Raw genomic sequence first — 15793 nt, forward strand, 5'->3', positions numbered from 1 at the left:
GCCTGATCCGTTCATCCTATGGTCTCATGACAATGTCGAGCTCTCTGCCCTCGACCATCATATCATATCGTGATAACGATGCATTTGTGATTTATTTTATATTTGTGCAGTCTTATTTTAACGTGTCAGACCTTCTCTCAGGCCTTGTCTCTGCAGCAGGAGTATCACCGCTGATAGACGCCTCTCCTCCTTGCCGTGTGTGTTTGTTCAGCTCACTCTGCTTCAGGCCGTCGTGCCTCAGACAGAAACATAATGAATTTAACAGCAGAGCTTCAGTGACGTGTGAAATGTTTACCATGCACAGAGCAATGACCGTGTCTCATGATCTTCCCATGGCCTCGACTGCAGCAGGAACCCCAGGGAGGAGCGCCTCTGAACAATACAGCAGACTGTAGAGCAAAAAAAAAATCATGATCAGGATTATTCAAAACCATTACTTGTTGATTGTTAGGTGGGGGTTGTTTCTGTTGTATAAATCCAATGAAGAAATCGTGAAACAGACTGTAGATTATAACACCATTTAATCGGCCGAGGTCAGACAACTTCACCAAACACGCATGCTTACAAATCACTTGACTGACAAAGTGCTGACAAATTAACAGTGTTCACAGTGCTGCTTATATTCTGTTAAAAAGGTGATAAAAATTCCTTTCTATTTGGGTACATCACCATAAACAATGAAGATGACATGACACTGATTTGTATACGTAACAGATGTAGACTCTCTGTCTAGCAAACAGTTGCTGACAACATATAGTTGGCTCCTATCCATATATCGATCTGCTACTACTTAGGTGCTTCACCCATATAAGGTTACAGCTTCAGACACCCAAAAGGAGTGTTAACAGGTGGTAGACAGACTTGAATAATACATTTCACAAAGTTACCAAGATGAATGAATTTCATGAAAATTCGTACTAACATTGATTTTACATCATCGGCATCACATGAACTTATGGAACTGAAACACTCTGAGCTTAAGGAGGCTCTGCTGACGCTCATACATCTCACGCTGAATTCTGAAGCTTTGTAATGTTGGCTTCACTCCAGAGGAAACTCTGAACTCTGATGCAAATATACCAAACTTCAAAGAAGGTTAGAACTTGATATGATAACACAAGATGAAGCAGCCGGGTTCCCTTTTTGTGATCGAAATCCGTGACTCCTGAGATGTGTGAAATTAAGACCCAGGGGAAGACTCTCTGGAGGGATTAAACTTCCCGTCTGGCCTGGGAACGCCTCAGAAATTCCCCAGGAGGAGCTTGAAAACCTCGCCGTGGAGAGGGAAGTCTGGGGCAACCTGCTTAGCCTGCTGCCATGGCGACCTGACCCCGGATGAGAGGAAGAAAATGGACAGATGGACTTTGTTTTTATCCAAGGGACATTTGAGAACTACAACAAATTCTGAAATCACCAGACGTCCGTAACTCAAAGTATCAGGCTATAAATAAAGCTTCTGAAATTTAGGGTGCGTTAAAGTTTGTGTGAGGATGTTAGTTCAATGTGGTGATCAAACGTTACTCCCTCCAAAGTCCAAATGACAACCTTTAACCCCTCTCTCTCCCTCTCTCTCTCTCTCTCTCGCTCTCTCTCCCCATGTGATTGCGGTTTGTGTTTCCCTGGTGACAGCGTGGAAAGAAAGGACCCCTTGGCTGCTCTGGCGCGGGAGTATGGAGGATCTAAGAGAAACGCTTTACTGAAGTGGTGCCAGAAGAAAACAGAAGGCTATCCGGTAGGGATCAGAGGCCACAGACCTCTCTCTAAAAAACATGCCAGGCCTGGTCTTCCCTGCATCGTTATGTTGCACTCACACAGCTCAGCTTCTCTACTTGTTTCAATCTTTTCACTGTCACTGAGGTGGTAGACGGCTGTGTTTGCAGACACACCATTTACCCACCTGTCACCTCTCCAGGGATATGAAGTCACTGTAGCTCGGAGGTAATGGAAACAATGAAGCAAAGCACCCAGTGCTACAGACACACTGGATTTATTCATGTGTGTATTAATACAGGCAGCCTTTCTTTTTGACATGTCCACTTGTTTATGCATTGTTATTGTGCTGTGTCCCCATCTGTTTCCCCTGCTTCCATGGAGCCAAATGCTGACAATCACCAGGCTTATCTGCTCCCTTTAATACCCAGTTTAAGGATCCCATTAAACCCAGGAGGATTACTGATTTGCCCATGTAATCATCATGTTCATGTGCCAGCATACCAGCTAGCTAATGCTAAAACGTTTCTCTGCATGCAAACTCACTTCAGCCCTCGCTTCATTCTGGTTCTCACCTGGTCCAGCTTCAGGACCCTCGGCCAAATCCGTCATGCGAAATCAAGACACAAATTTCTCACACTTTTAAACCAATGAGATTTATTTAATGAGAAATTGTGCCGACCAGAAGAAAGAAAATGAAAACAATAAAAGCTGCACTCCTGAAAGTTTCTACACAACTTCAGGAGGACTGTCCCTGAAATCCTCCTGACCTGGTTGTTCACACATGCACCTCACAGCGGGAGACTATCCCTGTCAGACAGGAGGGGGGGCTGACAGAAATGCAGATGCTACACACCGCTATAATGTAAATATTTGTCTTTGTTACGAGCTAACACAGCCCCACAGCTAAATGCTATCCTAGCGCCTATGCTAAGGCCAGTGAGCCCATAACCTAAACGCCTCTCCTTACGTGTTGCATAAACGTGAATGTGTATCCTGCATTATCTGAATGTGTGTGCAACTGTCCTATCTGTTTGAGGGGTGCATGCAGGTGACTCACCCCAGAGATCCTTGTATGTGCCGCAACCAGCTCACTCGAACAGCCCGATCCATGAAGCCACCTGGGGTACGATCTCCTCCGCCAGCCCTCTCTTTCATATCAGATTAGTTCATGTGTAAAAAGCACCCGTGAAGTGTTTAAACAAAAACAAATGTTACTTCAGATTCAGTCTCTCAGGTGTCTGCGTCCTCGCGGCGTCTCTTCGACTCGAAACCAATTTCCTCCGCCAGCTCCTCCGCAGGTGCTGCTAATGAAGGTTACAGAGACAGAAGCTACCACACCCCCCTCAGGTGTGTCGTCAGTACTGACCCTGCTTCTCCTCCTACTAACCACGCCTACCGCTAGAGAGTGGAGAAGAACATACTGGAGAACAGGAAACATAATGCAGCAGGTTCATTAGAGCACAGAGATGGTAGAGGTGGCGTGCAGACAGTCTATGGTCGTGCAGCGATCACAGAGAATAAACATCACCACCCCCTCCCACTCGCTCCAGGTGAATTCTCCTGATTATATCCTGCTGCGTTCTCACATCAGCTCACTCTGACTTTCTGCAGAATAAATACGAGGAGGCTGGAGGAGAAACTCCGGGTGAAGAGAGAAACATTCAGCTGGTTGTGTTCACACATGACGCTCAGCCTGGAAATATCAGGACGTTTTCAGGAGTTTTCTGCAGGTGGGAAAGCACTTGAACATGTGTAAAAAGCGATTCAAGGACTTTTTTTCCAGACACACATTTGCGACTCCCTGAAAACGGCTCCACGTCCCACTTTTGGGAACCGTCCCACCTGTTGAGAACCACTGTGCTCGAGGATCAATTGTAGCTGTTATCGTGAGTGACTCTGGTCCCGTCATGTTCAGGGTCAGACTATCAGCACGTGGCTCTAACTTAACTAAGTATGAAAAGTGAGCTAAAAATAGACCCAGCTCTCCACAATGATTGGATAAAGCGTGAGATCAATAGTTCCTGAGTGTCAGGCACAAGACCCTCAGTGAACCCTGAGTCACCGTCCAGTCTTCTTGGGTTAATTGTTTGATGATCACACGGTGTGTGTGTGTGTGTGTGTGTGTGTGTGTGTGTGTGTGTGTGTGTGTGTGTGTGTGTGTGTGTTGGTTAAACACGCTCAAAGACGATCCTCTGTGATGAAAATATGTGAGAAAAAGAGATAAAGCTGCTGCTGACCAGCAGACGGTCTGCTGATGGCTCTGATAAGATCACCTGTATACAGACACACATGACTCAGGCCTGCTTTGCTTGATTCGGATCTTTGGAGCAGGTTCTCTGACGCTGTGCTTAAAGACTTGTAATGTAGAGTCACAGGGTTCAGAACCAGGGACCAGCAGCGAGGTGATTTAGAGGTAACTGAAAATGGAACTAGTTTCAGGAAAGAAATGTCTCATCAGGGGGGTCAGTGCCTTGCTCAAGGGCACCTTGGCAATGCTCAGGAAGTGAACTGGCACCTCTCCAGCTACCAGACCAATTTCCAGATTTTGTCCGCAGCGGGACTTGATCCGGTTCCTAACCTAAGTCCCTACAAACTGAGCTACTGCTGCCCCACTTTACTCCTTAAGTCCGCTGCTCGTCCCAAACAGCAGCTACAGATGAGAGTGAAGTGTTTGACAAAGCCGAGGTTTTTTCGATGTCTCTATGCAGACTAAGTTCAACACTGATTTGTCTGATCATGTGTCAATCTGTTGCTTAGCTAGACTAGCTTATCATGCCAACAGGTAGGCGAGCTGTCATACTGAACAGGAAGTCAGCGTTTCACAAAGGGTTACAGCTTCCTGTGAAAAGTAGCCGCCAATGAATATGCTGCGTTCTGCACACACTGCAAGTGTCCATTTTCAGACGCCCACGGTGGAAGTGCCGACTTACAAAGTCATATTCAAACGAGCGTACACAAACGGTTGGTACAGACAGGAAGTAGAACTGCTCAGGAGAAACCTGTACAGACCACCTCTTGAGACCAGAGCAGGGTCACAGATCTGTGGATCCGTACATGTGTGTGTGCGGTAAAATTAAAAGTGTTCTGATTTGGAGGTTTGGTCACCCTAGCTGTACAAGTAAAATATTACTCTGCACAGGAAACAAAAACACATGTAGTTTCATTCAGCAGAGGTATAAAGCAGTGTATGATTTACGTTTTTTATAGTGAAATACATAGGCACTAAGATGTAAGACTCGAGTAAATCCATTGTTTTACATCCCTGCATGAGTTTAAAATGACTCTGGTAAAAAACAAACAAAGCCAAGTGCTGTTGCCAAACATCTCAGGTCACCTCAGGACAGCTGAGCCCCTCAACACGCAGCCCATACTGGAGCCTTATTCCCATTTAACCACGGAACCCATGATCCGCTCGCACAAAGGGCTTAGAAACACAGAGTGATTACTCACAAGTATCAGGAATGCAGTAAGAAGATTTAGCTACTAGTGTGTTTCGGTCTGTGGCATAATCCCGTCCCCTCCTGGAGTAACTGTTGTTGATTCCAGCCATGGTCCATCCTGTTTATCGTTGTCATTACAGGCCATATTCACCTTACACCAAGTTGGATTCATTCACACACGATTGGACGGTTAACCTTAAAGGTAGATCCAGTAGAAATGTTCATTCAAACTAAGCCCCTCCTCCTGGGCTCATCGGCTGGTATGTGATAACCAGCAACCGGTATTTTCCTGAAGTTGATCTGCCTCATGTAATTTTGTTGTACCCTGCATAGCATATTTATAAAGACAAAAACTTGGTTTTAGTCATTTCTTTGTTGTTTATGGATGAACATTTGTTTTTATTTTGAAGGCCATATCGCCCATCCCTGTGCACGCTTTCATTGGCTGGAGGAAACACACCAGCCCCGCCCAGAAACGTCCCGAGTCAACCAGAACAAACCAGAACAGTAAAATCCAGTCAGAGGACAGAGTCTCTGCAGACCACCACACATGTATGGAGGCCCAGAAGGGACGATGGAGCAGCTTCAATTCTGCTGACTCTTCATTTAAAAATGTCTTCTTTTAGTGTAACTGTAGCAGCTCTCCTGTAATCAGGCTCTAGAACAAAACGACTTGTGGTGCTTGAAGGGGGTGCAGCAGCTACAGATAAATACACCGCAGGTGTTTTGGGTCCCTCATGTGGTCCCCACTGAGCAGACTGATCACTACACCTGTCAGGACCATCAGATCTGAGTCACTGTTGTAAAATGAAAGCCTTGATTACTAATTGTAAAAAAAAAAATATTATTATTATTTTGTGTCCATTCAATTGAGGGTGCAGATATTTAAAATGAGGGTGTAATGCATCCTTTTGCACCCTCGTAGAACCGGGCCTGTGATTGCCTAAGAATTGATGATAGTTCAAACCTATTTGTGAAGCTTCATGTTTGTGTCTCAAGTGGCAGAATGAATGTTTGGTTCAGCTAAAGGAATTTAAACAGCAGCGTATTGAGTCTGTCCATTGGATCAAGTTTCCAGGGAACATCGTTCTCACATATTTTGAGCTTTTGGTCGTTCTGTTTCTCTGCTGAGTGATTCAAAGCACAGCTGCTATGTTCTCTTTGCTGGTGAATTCCAACACCATCCACTGGGACTCCTGTTTTCTACCATGCATGGACATGTTCTGTGTGATTGCGTGTAAAATGTAGAGTCCAATGAGTGCATCCGTACAGTAGTACTGAGTTAAGACCCGTACTCTTGAGCTTCATGATGAGCTGAGGAGCAATGTTGATATCCGAGACGTGACGAGCGTCATGTCTGGTGAACGTTGAAGTGTTGTGATGTCCGAGTCCACATTGAACCTAGTAATTAAAAAGGATGCAGCAATACAGTCAGCTCACGGTTCAATATGTACCTCATTATTTTAGTCACGGTGTTCTGTTCGGTTCTGATGGCCCGGACTGTTGGAGTGTCTTTCTTTGGGGGTTATTCCATTCTAAGGAGTTTTATACGAAGTAAACAGGAACAGCAAGAGAGAAAAAAGACACGATTTATACACATGGTATGGTGTAAAGTCTCAGTGAAATGATCATCCTGCTAACATGACAGTCTGCTAACATGACAGTCTGCTAACATTACAGCCTGCTAACATTACAGCCTGCTAACATTACAGCCTGCGGACTTGACAGCCTGCTAATGTAACAGACTGCTAACGCTACAGCCTGCTAACGTTACAGCCTTCTAACATGACAGTCTGCTAACATGACAGTCTGCTAACATGACAGCCTGCGGACTTGACAGCCTGCTAATGTAACAGACTGCTAACGCTACAGCCTGCTAACATTACAGCCTGCTAACATGACAGTCTGCTAACATGACAGTCTCCTAACATTACAGCCTGCTAACGTTACAGCCTGCTAACATGACCGCCTGCTAATGTATCAGCCTGCTAACGTCACAGCCTGCTAACGTCACAGCCTGCTGTTGTCTGTTGCTGTAACCTAGCCAACTTGTCTTGTGAAAGTAATGTCTGTTGTGTTGTCAGCTTCCCGTACTTTAGTGCATGGTGATTTTCCCTGAGCATGGACTCACAGCCACACAAAGAAATACATCAAAGCTCGTTGTTCCCAAAACCGAAAAAAAAACACAATTTACAAACGAGTATTGAACATTGGATGCCGTACTGAATGGTTCAGTATTATGATGAGAATTGTTTAATTCCTGGTAATTACAGACTCAATGCTCAGAGACTGACTGATCCAGCACACAGGACAGAGACTACGACAGTCGCCTGAAGTAAAACTGCGTCAGCTCTCCTGCTCTTTCTGTCTTCGTTCTTGTCTTCTCAGACGGTTTAGGTTTGAATACATCCCCATGCACTGTGCGGTTGAGGACTCATGTCAGAGGGGTAATAACTCAACACTAATTGTCTCTTTAGTGCAGATTCACTAAGTTGTAATTTATACTTGGCCTCTTCAGGCTTCATAATTGATGGTCACATTGAAGGGGCGGCTCTGACACTCGCTGTTCCCTTTCCATGTCCTCTCAGTTTGCCGAGCGGTGCAGTCAGGAAACATGCTCTTACGGAGACAGTGAAGCTGCCGTGTGAGACGGGGACAAAGCCGTGGGGAGTGTCCACTCTGTGCCGGTGGTTATTATATTCCTTTTGTTGGCAGACCTTTTGTTCACGTAGCAGCCTAATGAAAGTGAAACGGGAAACGGGAGCTGTTGTAAGCGTGCAGCGGCGGAGAGATGCAGAGGGTAAGGCCAATCTGTGTGATTATAGCCGAACACAAAACCGGACGTCACAATGAGACTTTCAATTTGATCAATGAACGGGAGACAGAAGAAGAAGAGGTGACGGTGAGAGGGATGAAAAGAGACCGCAGGGAAAGTGAGTGATGTGCTAAATAACATGAAGTGAAGATTAATCTCTCTTAATCAATCAAACTTAATAAATTAGGCTCCTTTCAGACTAACTCTAATAGAAGATCAAAAGAGCGTGAAAGTGATCGACTATAGGTCGTTTGTTGAAAATGATATAGAGACTTATGACCACCAATAGGAATTCAATAAACGAAGATGGACGATAAAAATAAGAAGAGACAAGAAATAAAAGAAGCAATACACACAAAAATTATCAAATGTTCAAATAAAATAAAAATCCCCTGACGCATAAGTGCCGTCACTAAGCTCCACCCTCATCACATCTTAATCATTGTGGAGAGCTGGGTCTATTTTTAGCTCACTTTTCATACTTAGTTAAGTTAGAGCCACGTGCTGATAGTCTGACCCTGAACATGACGGGACCAGAGTCACTCACGATAACAGCTACAATTGATCCATGAGCACAGGTGGGACGGGTCCCAAAAGTGGGACGTGGAGCCGTTTTCAGGGAGTCGCAAATGTGTGTCTGGGAAAAAAGTCCTTGAATTGCTTTTTACACATGTTCAAGTGCTTTCCCACCTGCAGAAAACTTCCTGATATTTCCAGTCTGAGTGTCATGTGTGAACACAAACAGCTGAATGTTTCTCCATGACGGCGTCATACCCGTTTGTGAGGTCACATTGTGTCTCAGCACAGTGCTGTTCTCCCCCGCTGGCTCAGCTGATCCCGTCTCTCCTCTGTTAAGGCCCTGACACACTAATCAGACAGCAAAGAACTAGTGGCGATGAAGGCTGACTGTGGCCTCGCCTCACGTCTTGGCCAAAAAGTTGCACTTGAACAAACCGACTACAGCCGACGGCCAACCACCACCTACGTTCTGCGCACGCGTGAGAGGAAATAACTCTCCATGCCAGCAGGCGGCGGTAGTCTGTAATCGACATTCCAAAAAGGGGAAAGCGGAAGAGGAAGGCAAGTTTTATTTTCATTTTTTTTGAAGAGGAAGAGCACGAGGAAGAACGCCTTCTCGAAACAACCTTTGTTGTGATACGAGAAGACAATTTCTACACCGCTGTCGCTCAACACTCGTGATATAGATACTTCTAATGGTGAATAATGTCTGATGAAATGTTGCCTCTTGACTGTAGTCGTTTTCTTGCTTTGGTCACTTTTCTTCTTGTGCACTGATTCACTTAGCTGGACAGCCAATCAGAGTGACTCCTCTCACCAACCGCGCCGACGCCGAACGACGCCGATTCAACATATCGAATGTGTGCTGTCCTGAAATACTTTTAGGACGAGGAATTATCACTCTGAGTGCGCTTGTTCTTTAAAAATCTGATGAACACACTAACAATCGCCTACGTGCCTGATAGCATACATCAAGTCCAGCTGCAGGTGTGTGTGTGTGTGTGTGTGTGTGTGTGTGTGTGTGTGTGTGTGTGTGTGTGTGTGTGTGTGTGTGTGTGTGTGTGTGTGTGTGTGTGTGTGTGTTTGATCATGTGAGTGGATCTGTTGATAAGAACTTGTCTGCCATATGGATCTGGATTCACAGCTAGAGAAGACAGATGGAAACATCGGCAATGACGTTTAACAGCCAACACGTTAAAGCTCTTGACATGCTCCATGCAGAAGAGTCTGTATGAGTCTGTATGAGTCTGTATCTGTATGAGTCTGTATCTGTATGAGTCTGTATGAGTCTGTATGAGTCTGTATCTTTATGAGTCTGTATGAGTCTGTATCTGTATAAGTCTGTATGAGTCTGTATGAGTCTGTATCTGTATGAGTCTGTATCTGTATGAGTCTGTATGAGTCTGTATCTGTATGAGTCTGTATCTGTATGAGTCTGTATGAGTCTGTATGAGTCTGTATCTTTATGAGTCTGTATCTGTATGAGTCTGTATGAGTCTGTATGAGTCTGTATCTGTATGAGTCTGTATCTGTATGAGTCTGTATCTGTATGAGTCTGTATGAGTCTGTATCTGTATGAGTCTGTATCTGTATGAGTCTGTATGAGTCTGTATGAGTCTGTATCTTTGAGTCTGTATGAGTCTGTATCTGTATGAGTCTGTATGAGTCTGTATCTGTATGAGTCTGTATGAGTCTGTGTGAGTCTGTATCTTTGAGTCTGTATGAGTCTGTATCTGTATGAGTCTGTATGAGTCTGTATGAGTCTGTGTGAGTCTGTATGAGTCTGTATGAGTGTGTGAGTCTGTATCTGTATGAGTCTGTATGAGTCTGTATCTGTATAAGTCTGTATGAGTCTGTATGAGTCTGTATGAGTCTGTGTGAGTCTGTATCTTTATGAGTCTGTATGAGTCTGTATCTGTATGAGTCTGTATGAGTCTGTATCTGTATGAGTCTGTATGAGTCTGTATCTGTATGAGTCTGTATCTGTATGAGTCTGTATGAGTCTGTATGAGTCTGTATCTGTATGAGTCTGTATCTGTATAAGTCTGTATGAGTCTGTATCTGTATAAGTCTGTATCTGTATAAGTCTGTATCTGTGAGTCTGTATCTGTATAAGTCTGTATGAGTCTGTATCTGTATAAGTCTGTATCTGTATAAGTCTGTATCTGTATGAGTCTGTATCTGTATAAGTCTGTATGAGTCTGTATGAGACTGTATCTGTATGAGTCTGTATGAGTCTGTATCTGTATAAGTCTGTATGAGTCTGTATGAGACTGTATCTGTATGAGTCTGTATGAGTCTGTATCTGTATAAGTCTGTATGAGTCTGTATCTGTATGAGTCTGTATGAGTCTGTATCTGTATGAGTCTGTATCTGTATGAGTCTGTATCTGTATGAGTCTGTATCTGTATAAGTCTGTATGAGTCTGTATCTGTATAAGTCTGTATGAGTCTGTATCTGTATGAGTCTGTATCTGTATGAGTCTGTATCTGTATGAGTCTGTATCTGTATAAGTCTGTATGAGTCTGTATGAGTCTGTATCTGTATAAGTCTGTATGAGTCTGTATCTGTATGAGTCTGTATCTGTATGAGTCTGTATCTGTATGAGTCTGTATCTGTATAAGTCTGTATGAGTCTGTATGAGTCTGTATCTGTATAAGTCTGTATGAGTCTGTATGAGTCTGTATCTGTATGAGTCTGTATGAGTCTGTATGAGTCTGTATCTGTATGAGTCTGTATGAGTCTGTATGAGTCTGTATCTGTATGAGTCTGTATGAGACTATCTGTATGAGTCTGTATGAGTCTGTATCTGTATGAGTCTGTATGAGTCTGTATCTGTATGAGTCTGTATGAGTCTGTATCTGTATGAGTCTGTATGAGTCTGTATCTGTATGAGTGTATGAGTCTGTATCTGTATGAGTCTGTATGAGTCTGTATCTGTATAAGTCTGTATGAGTCTGTATGAGTCTGAATGAGTCTGTGTGAGTCTGTATGAGTCTGTATAAGTCTGTATCTGTATGAGTCTGTATGAGTCTGTATCTGTATAAGTCTGTATGAGTCTGTATGAGTCTGTATGAGTCTGTATCTGTATGAGTCTGTATGAGTCTGTATGAGTCTGTATCTGTATAAGTCTGTATGAGTCTGTATGAGTCTGTGTGAGTCTGTGTGAGTCTGTATGAGTCTGTATAAGTCTGTATGAGTCTGTATGAGTCTGTATGAGTCTGTGAGTCTGTATGAGTCTGTATCTGTATGAGTCTGTATGAGTCTGTATCTGTATGAGGATGAGACGTGAACGTGGACAAACTCTTTCACACCTCAAATGTCAGATTCTGGGAAGCGCAGATCGATCAGTGCAGACCTTAAGCTGCCTCTGATTGGCTTTGCCCTGTGGGAGAAACTGAACGGACCTCTCACAGTAAATTAGAATCCACAAGGGATCCAGTGCACGTCAGCGCAGGACTGGACACTTGAAACACACAACCTCTTATAAACATCTTCTGTTGTGCTGGTTTTGCTGCTGTATGAACGAACACCTGAAATTGGATCATCTCTCAGAGCCTCCACGTGTTCTTCATTCTCACTACGAGGCGATGTCATCATGAGCAGATCTCGTGTGGGATCCTTGAAGTGTCCCAGAACATTCACTCGTATTCAAGACGTTAACATGGTAGAAGGAAACTCTCAGGCTTCAGCCGCTCCACAAACGGAGGTCGGAGCTCTCAGAGAACGACCTTAGACGTACAAAGTCTAATTCAGTAACCCTGACTCCTTCTTTCAGATGGGATCCAAAGGAAGTAGAGGAGCACAGGACTAACGTTTGGGCGCACTGTGTCTCCCTCAGAGTCTAACAGTCCAGGTACAGACTCAGTGAGCCCTGGAGTCCGGCCTGAGGTGGGATCAGGGGTAGGGACAGCATCGGGGTAACAACCTTCTTCCACTGAAACATTCCTCTTTGATGGATGTTTGGATTTGTGTCAAAGGAACAAAAACATCCCAGCAACCTTTAGCCTCTTCCCTAAAGCAGAGTTATTCTTTGATCCTCGTTTTTTAGACACTTTGGTAAACTTCTTTGGGGGTCCTTGACCACATGTTCACTGATATTGATTTGAACGGGGCCTAGTGGAGATTCTCTTCTTACCTGTGTGTTTGGTTGTTAATGAAACAAAGATGGAGGACATCCTCGTCTTACCTCATCATCATTGTTAATTTAGTATGTGAACATTAAGGAGTCTTTATCACCTTAAAGGTGTCATGATTTGGTATTAGGTGGTGACCTGTTCGATGCTGTGACCATGAATGGCCACAGGGCTCCGGTTTCCGACTGATCTGGGGTCCAGCACCATCTCAACAGTTTTACGAGTGTTTATGTGCAGTTGACACCAGTCCACAAAACTGTCCACAGCAGCTCTTGGGTTCGAACGAGCTGCTTACTGCTGTTTCAGACATAATTACATTTCACTTGTTGTGGCCTGTTTGAGAGAAAGGAGTAGTACCACTTGATTAAAAAAGGGTTCACATCTAGTTCAACTAGTTTTTTAAGAAGAATGTGTGGCTGGATTGAGTTAAAAGCTGAGCTAAAATCAATGAAAAGCAGTCTGGCATATGCAGCAGGGCTTTAGTTTTGTATTTTCAGCGTTTAGTGTTTCTCTATGTTCTAGTGAGTTTTGTTCATTCTTGAGTTCTGTGTCTTCAGTGTTTTGTGTATTTTATTTTGTAGTTGTCCTCAGTGTTTCATGTATTTTATTTTGTAGTTGTCCTCAGTGTTTCTTGTGTCCATTCCTTCCTCTGTGTGTTTCCCTCCATTGTGATTGCCCTGATTGTCTTCACCTGTGTTATTAGTCTCACCTGTGTTTGATTACCCCATGTCTATTTAGTCTCTGTGTTTCTTCCCTTCTGGGTCAGTTCATTGTTGTTTGTCGGTGTCATTTGTTGCATGTCAGTTTACCCGTTAAAGAATAAATAGTTTTAGTGAATCCTGCATCTGGGTCCTCCTCTTCGTTTTCGCGATCCGTGACAAAAGGTTGTTTAGCTCCGAGTCCCACAGTCGACACGTTGTTGGTCGATGTTGTCAAATTGTCCACAGAGCAGAAGTGGCTTTGAAGGTCGGCTCTGTAAGAAAGAACTGATGCTTCTGTGTATTTATCCGCCACTTTGATGTCCACATTTAGAAAAGCTCTGGACTCTTTTTTTTTTTTCTCAATTAACCATCGAAGCCAAACAAAAATAAATGTGCTGTTTGTTCAGGGTGGGAACAATGAGCCAAGGCTCGAGGACTCAGCTGGGCCTGACAGAGCTCAGCTCATCCGGCCTCGTCTGGGAAACAGACACACACACACACACATGGAAGAGAAAGGAACAGACACCCCCCTCCCCCCGTGTGGATGTGGACTGGAGTTCAGATATCAAGGTGATGAAGGTTACAGGAGTTCAAAGGGTAATAAAATAAGAAATGTACATTTAATAATGATATTACTGCTCGTCAGCATTAAGTAACACGTTATAAGTTATCGTAGGGGTGGGCTGAAGTTCAAAATAAAATGTTCTTGTAATTTTTAACCCTTTAAATCTTCTATGAGCGAAGTAAACAACATTATTTGGGTCAACACTGAGCCACTGCGGGGGAAAGAGCCTGTGGGAGTCCTGCTTCATAAGTTAGGAAGCTCACAAACCTATCTCAGCTAGCATGGAATAAATGACCCCAATGTAGCCATTTAGCCACGGCCCATAGTCGCCATGGTAACAGGTGAATACACATACACATACTCCTAATGGTAACAGTTAGCTAACAACAGGCTGAAGATGCTAGCAGAGTCAGATTTGTGCGAAATCCTGTAACAGCTTGTCAGTCGACATGTTTGTGTAGCTTCTCATGTCTGTTGCCGACTTTTCCGTCCTCTGATCGTCAACAGATGAGCGTTAGGGAAGATGAAACGTGCGTTACAGCTCTGTGTCTTACAGCAGGGCAGTTCCACTTAGAGACCATCGGTGGGCGCCAAATCAACATCAAGTCTTTTGTTATCTACCGTAAATCTCACATAATCGTTATTTTACTTCATGCTGCCTCTAATGTTCAAACATTATCAATGAATGCACAGTTAACTTAAGTGCTCCTGTGCCCCCCCCCCCTCCAGTCTGCAGAATACATCTGTTAAATGACTGGATATCAGGAGCGCTGCACGCTCCAGCTCCCTGACCTTCCATGTCGCCCGCTCTTTATCTCTCGGGTCCCGCCTGCCTGGGCTTTCAGCCTGTCATTGGTCATGACCATGATTCATTACAAGGTCCATTAGGACGTTGTCCTCGTCTGTGTCCCGCCTTTTCAAGCTTTCTTTACTGTCATTTGTGCGGTCTGCTCCTCCTCTCTTCTCGTGTTTGTTTTTGTCTTACTCACGGTTCGCTCTCGGTCTTCTGTCTCCTCATCACCCTTTTCATTTAGGCGAGGTGAGGTGGAGTAACTCCAGGACAGGAAATATACAGAGACAAGCTCATCAGTCAGAAAACTCCCGCAGGCTTCATGTGTCCAGCCCCCCCCCCCCCCCCAACGACTGATTAGCTTTTAGAAAACTGTGTGCTTATCCTGGCTGCATGTTTGTATTGTTCTAAATCCTTTATCGGCGAAAAAGAGCTCAATAATCCAATCATGGCACAGAGACATCTTGGTGTCAAAGGTCATAAGAGCACAGCCACCAGAGGGGCAGCACGCCATGTGACTGAGAGTGACTCTCAGCAGCTTTCACCTTCTGGAGCCCAAAACCACCTCCATCTTGTTTTTAGTGCGCACAATCTAAAACTGCTGTCAAAGGGATGTTAACACACCTGACTCAGTTTCTAAATGTTTTTTAACGTCTGGATACGACCTGTCCATCCATCAGTGAGGGACGTCACCTGTGGGTCTGAAATGTTTACTCCAGTACTCACTCACGTTCCCCGTTAGTGGGGGAACAATCCGACGCTTGGCGAATTCTGCTTCACAATAAGAGGAAGCGCCGACATTGAAGGATCAGAAGGCGACGTCGTTATGAACACTAAGCCGCCACAAGCATCGATTATCCCTGTGGAGACTTTTCTGACGCCACTCGCTGAAGATCCCAAAAGTCAGAAGGATCATGAGGCGGCGCTTTCATGAAGTGAAATTAAGATTTAAAGAGCTTTTTCCCTTCTGCTTCACTCGTTACTCTCGTTTACTTTTTGAACCAGGCTGTAAACATGTTCATCTCTGCTGTAAAAACAGGCTTTTAGAATGGGTGTGTATGTGACTTCCTGTGCTTCTGCAGCCAGCCTCTAGTGGACACTCGAGGAACTGCAG

The 15793-nt window shown here is 44.3% G+C and overlaps 1 protein-coding gene across 3 annotated transcripts in view; it reads left to right on the forward strand.

The window, feature by feature from the left end:
• Positions 1-15793, forward strand: part of specc1 (sperm antigen with calponin homology and coiled-coil domains 1) — an 81015-nt gene that overhangs the window by 54046 nt on the left and 11176 nt on the right. For all 3 annotated transcript variants that reach the window (XM_061056211.1, XM_061056210.1, XM_061056212.1), the window contains one exon: positions 1630-1732. In XM_061056211.1, coding sequence (XP_060912194.1) covers positions 1630-1732 — 103 coding nt within the window. The remainder of the gene's footprint in view (positions 1-1629; positions 1733-15793) is intronic.

This window comes from Labrus mixtus, chromosome 14 (genome assembly GCF_963584025.1).
Source record: "Labrus mixtus chromosome 14, fLabMix1.1, whole genome shotgun sequence".
Classification (NCBI taxonomy): Eukaryota; Metazoa; Chordata; class Actinopteri; order Labriformes; family Labridae; genus Labrus; species Labrus mixtus.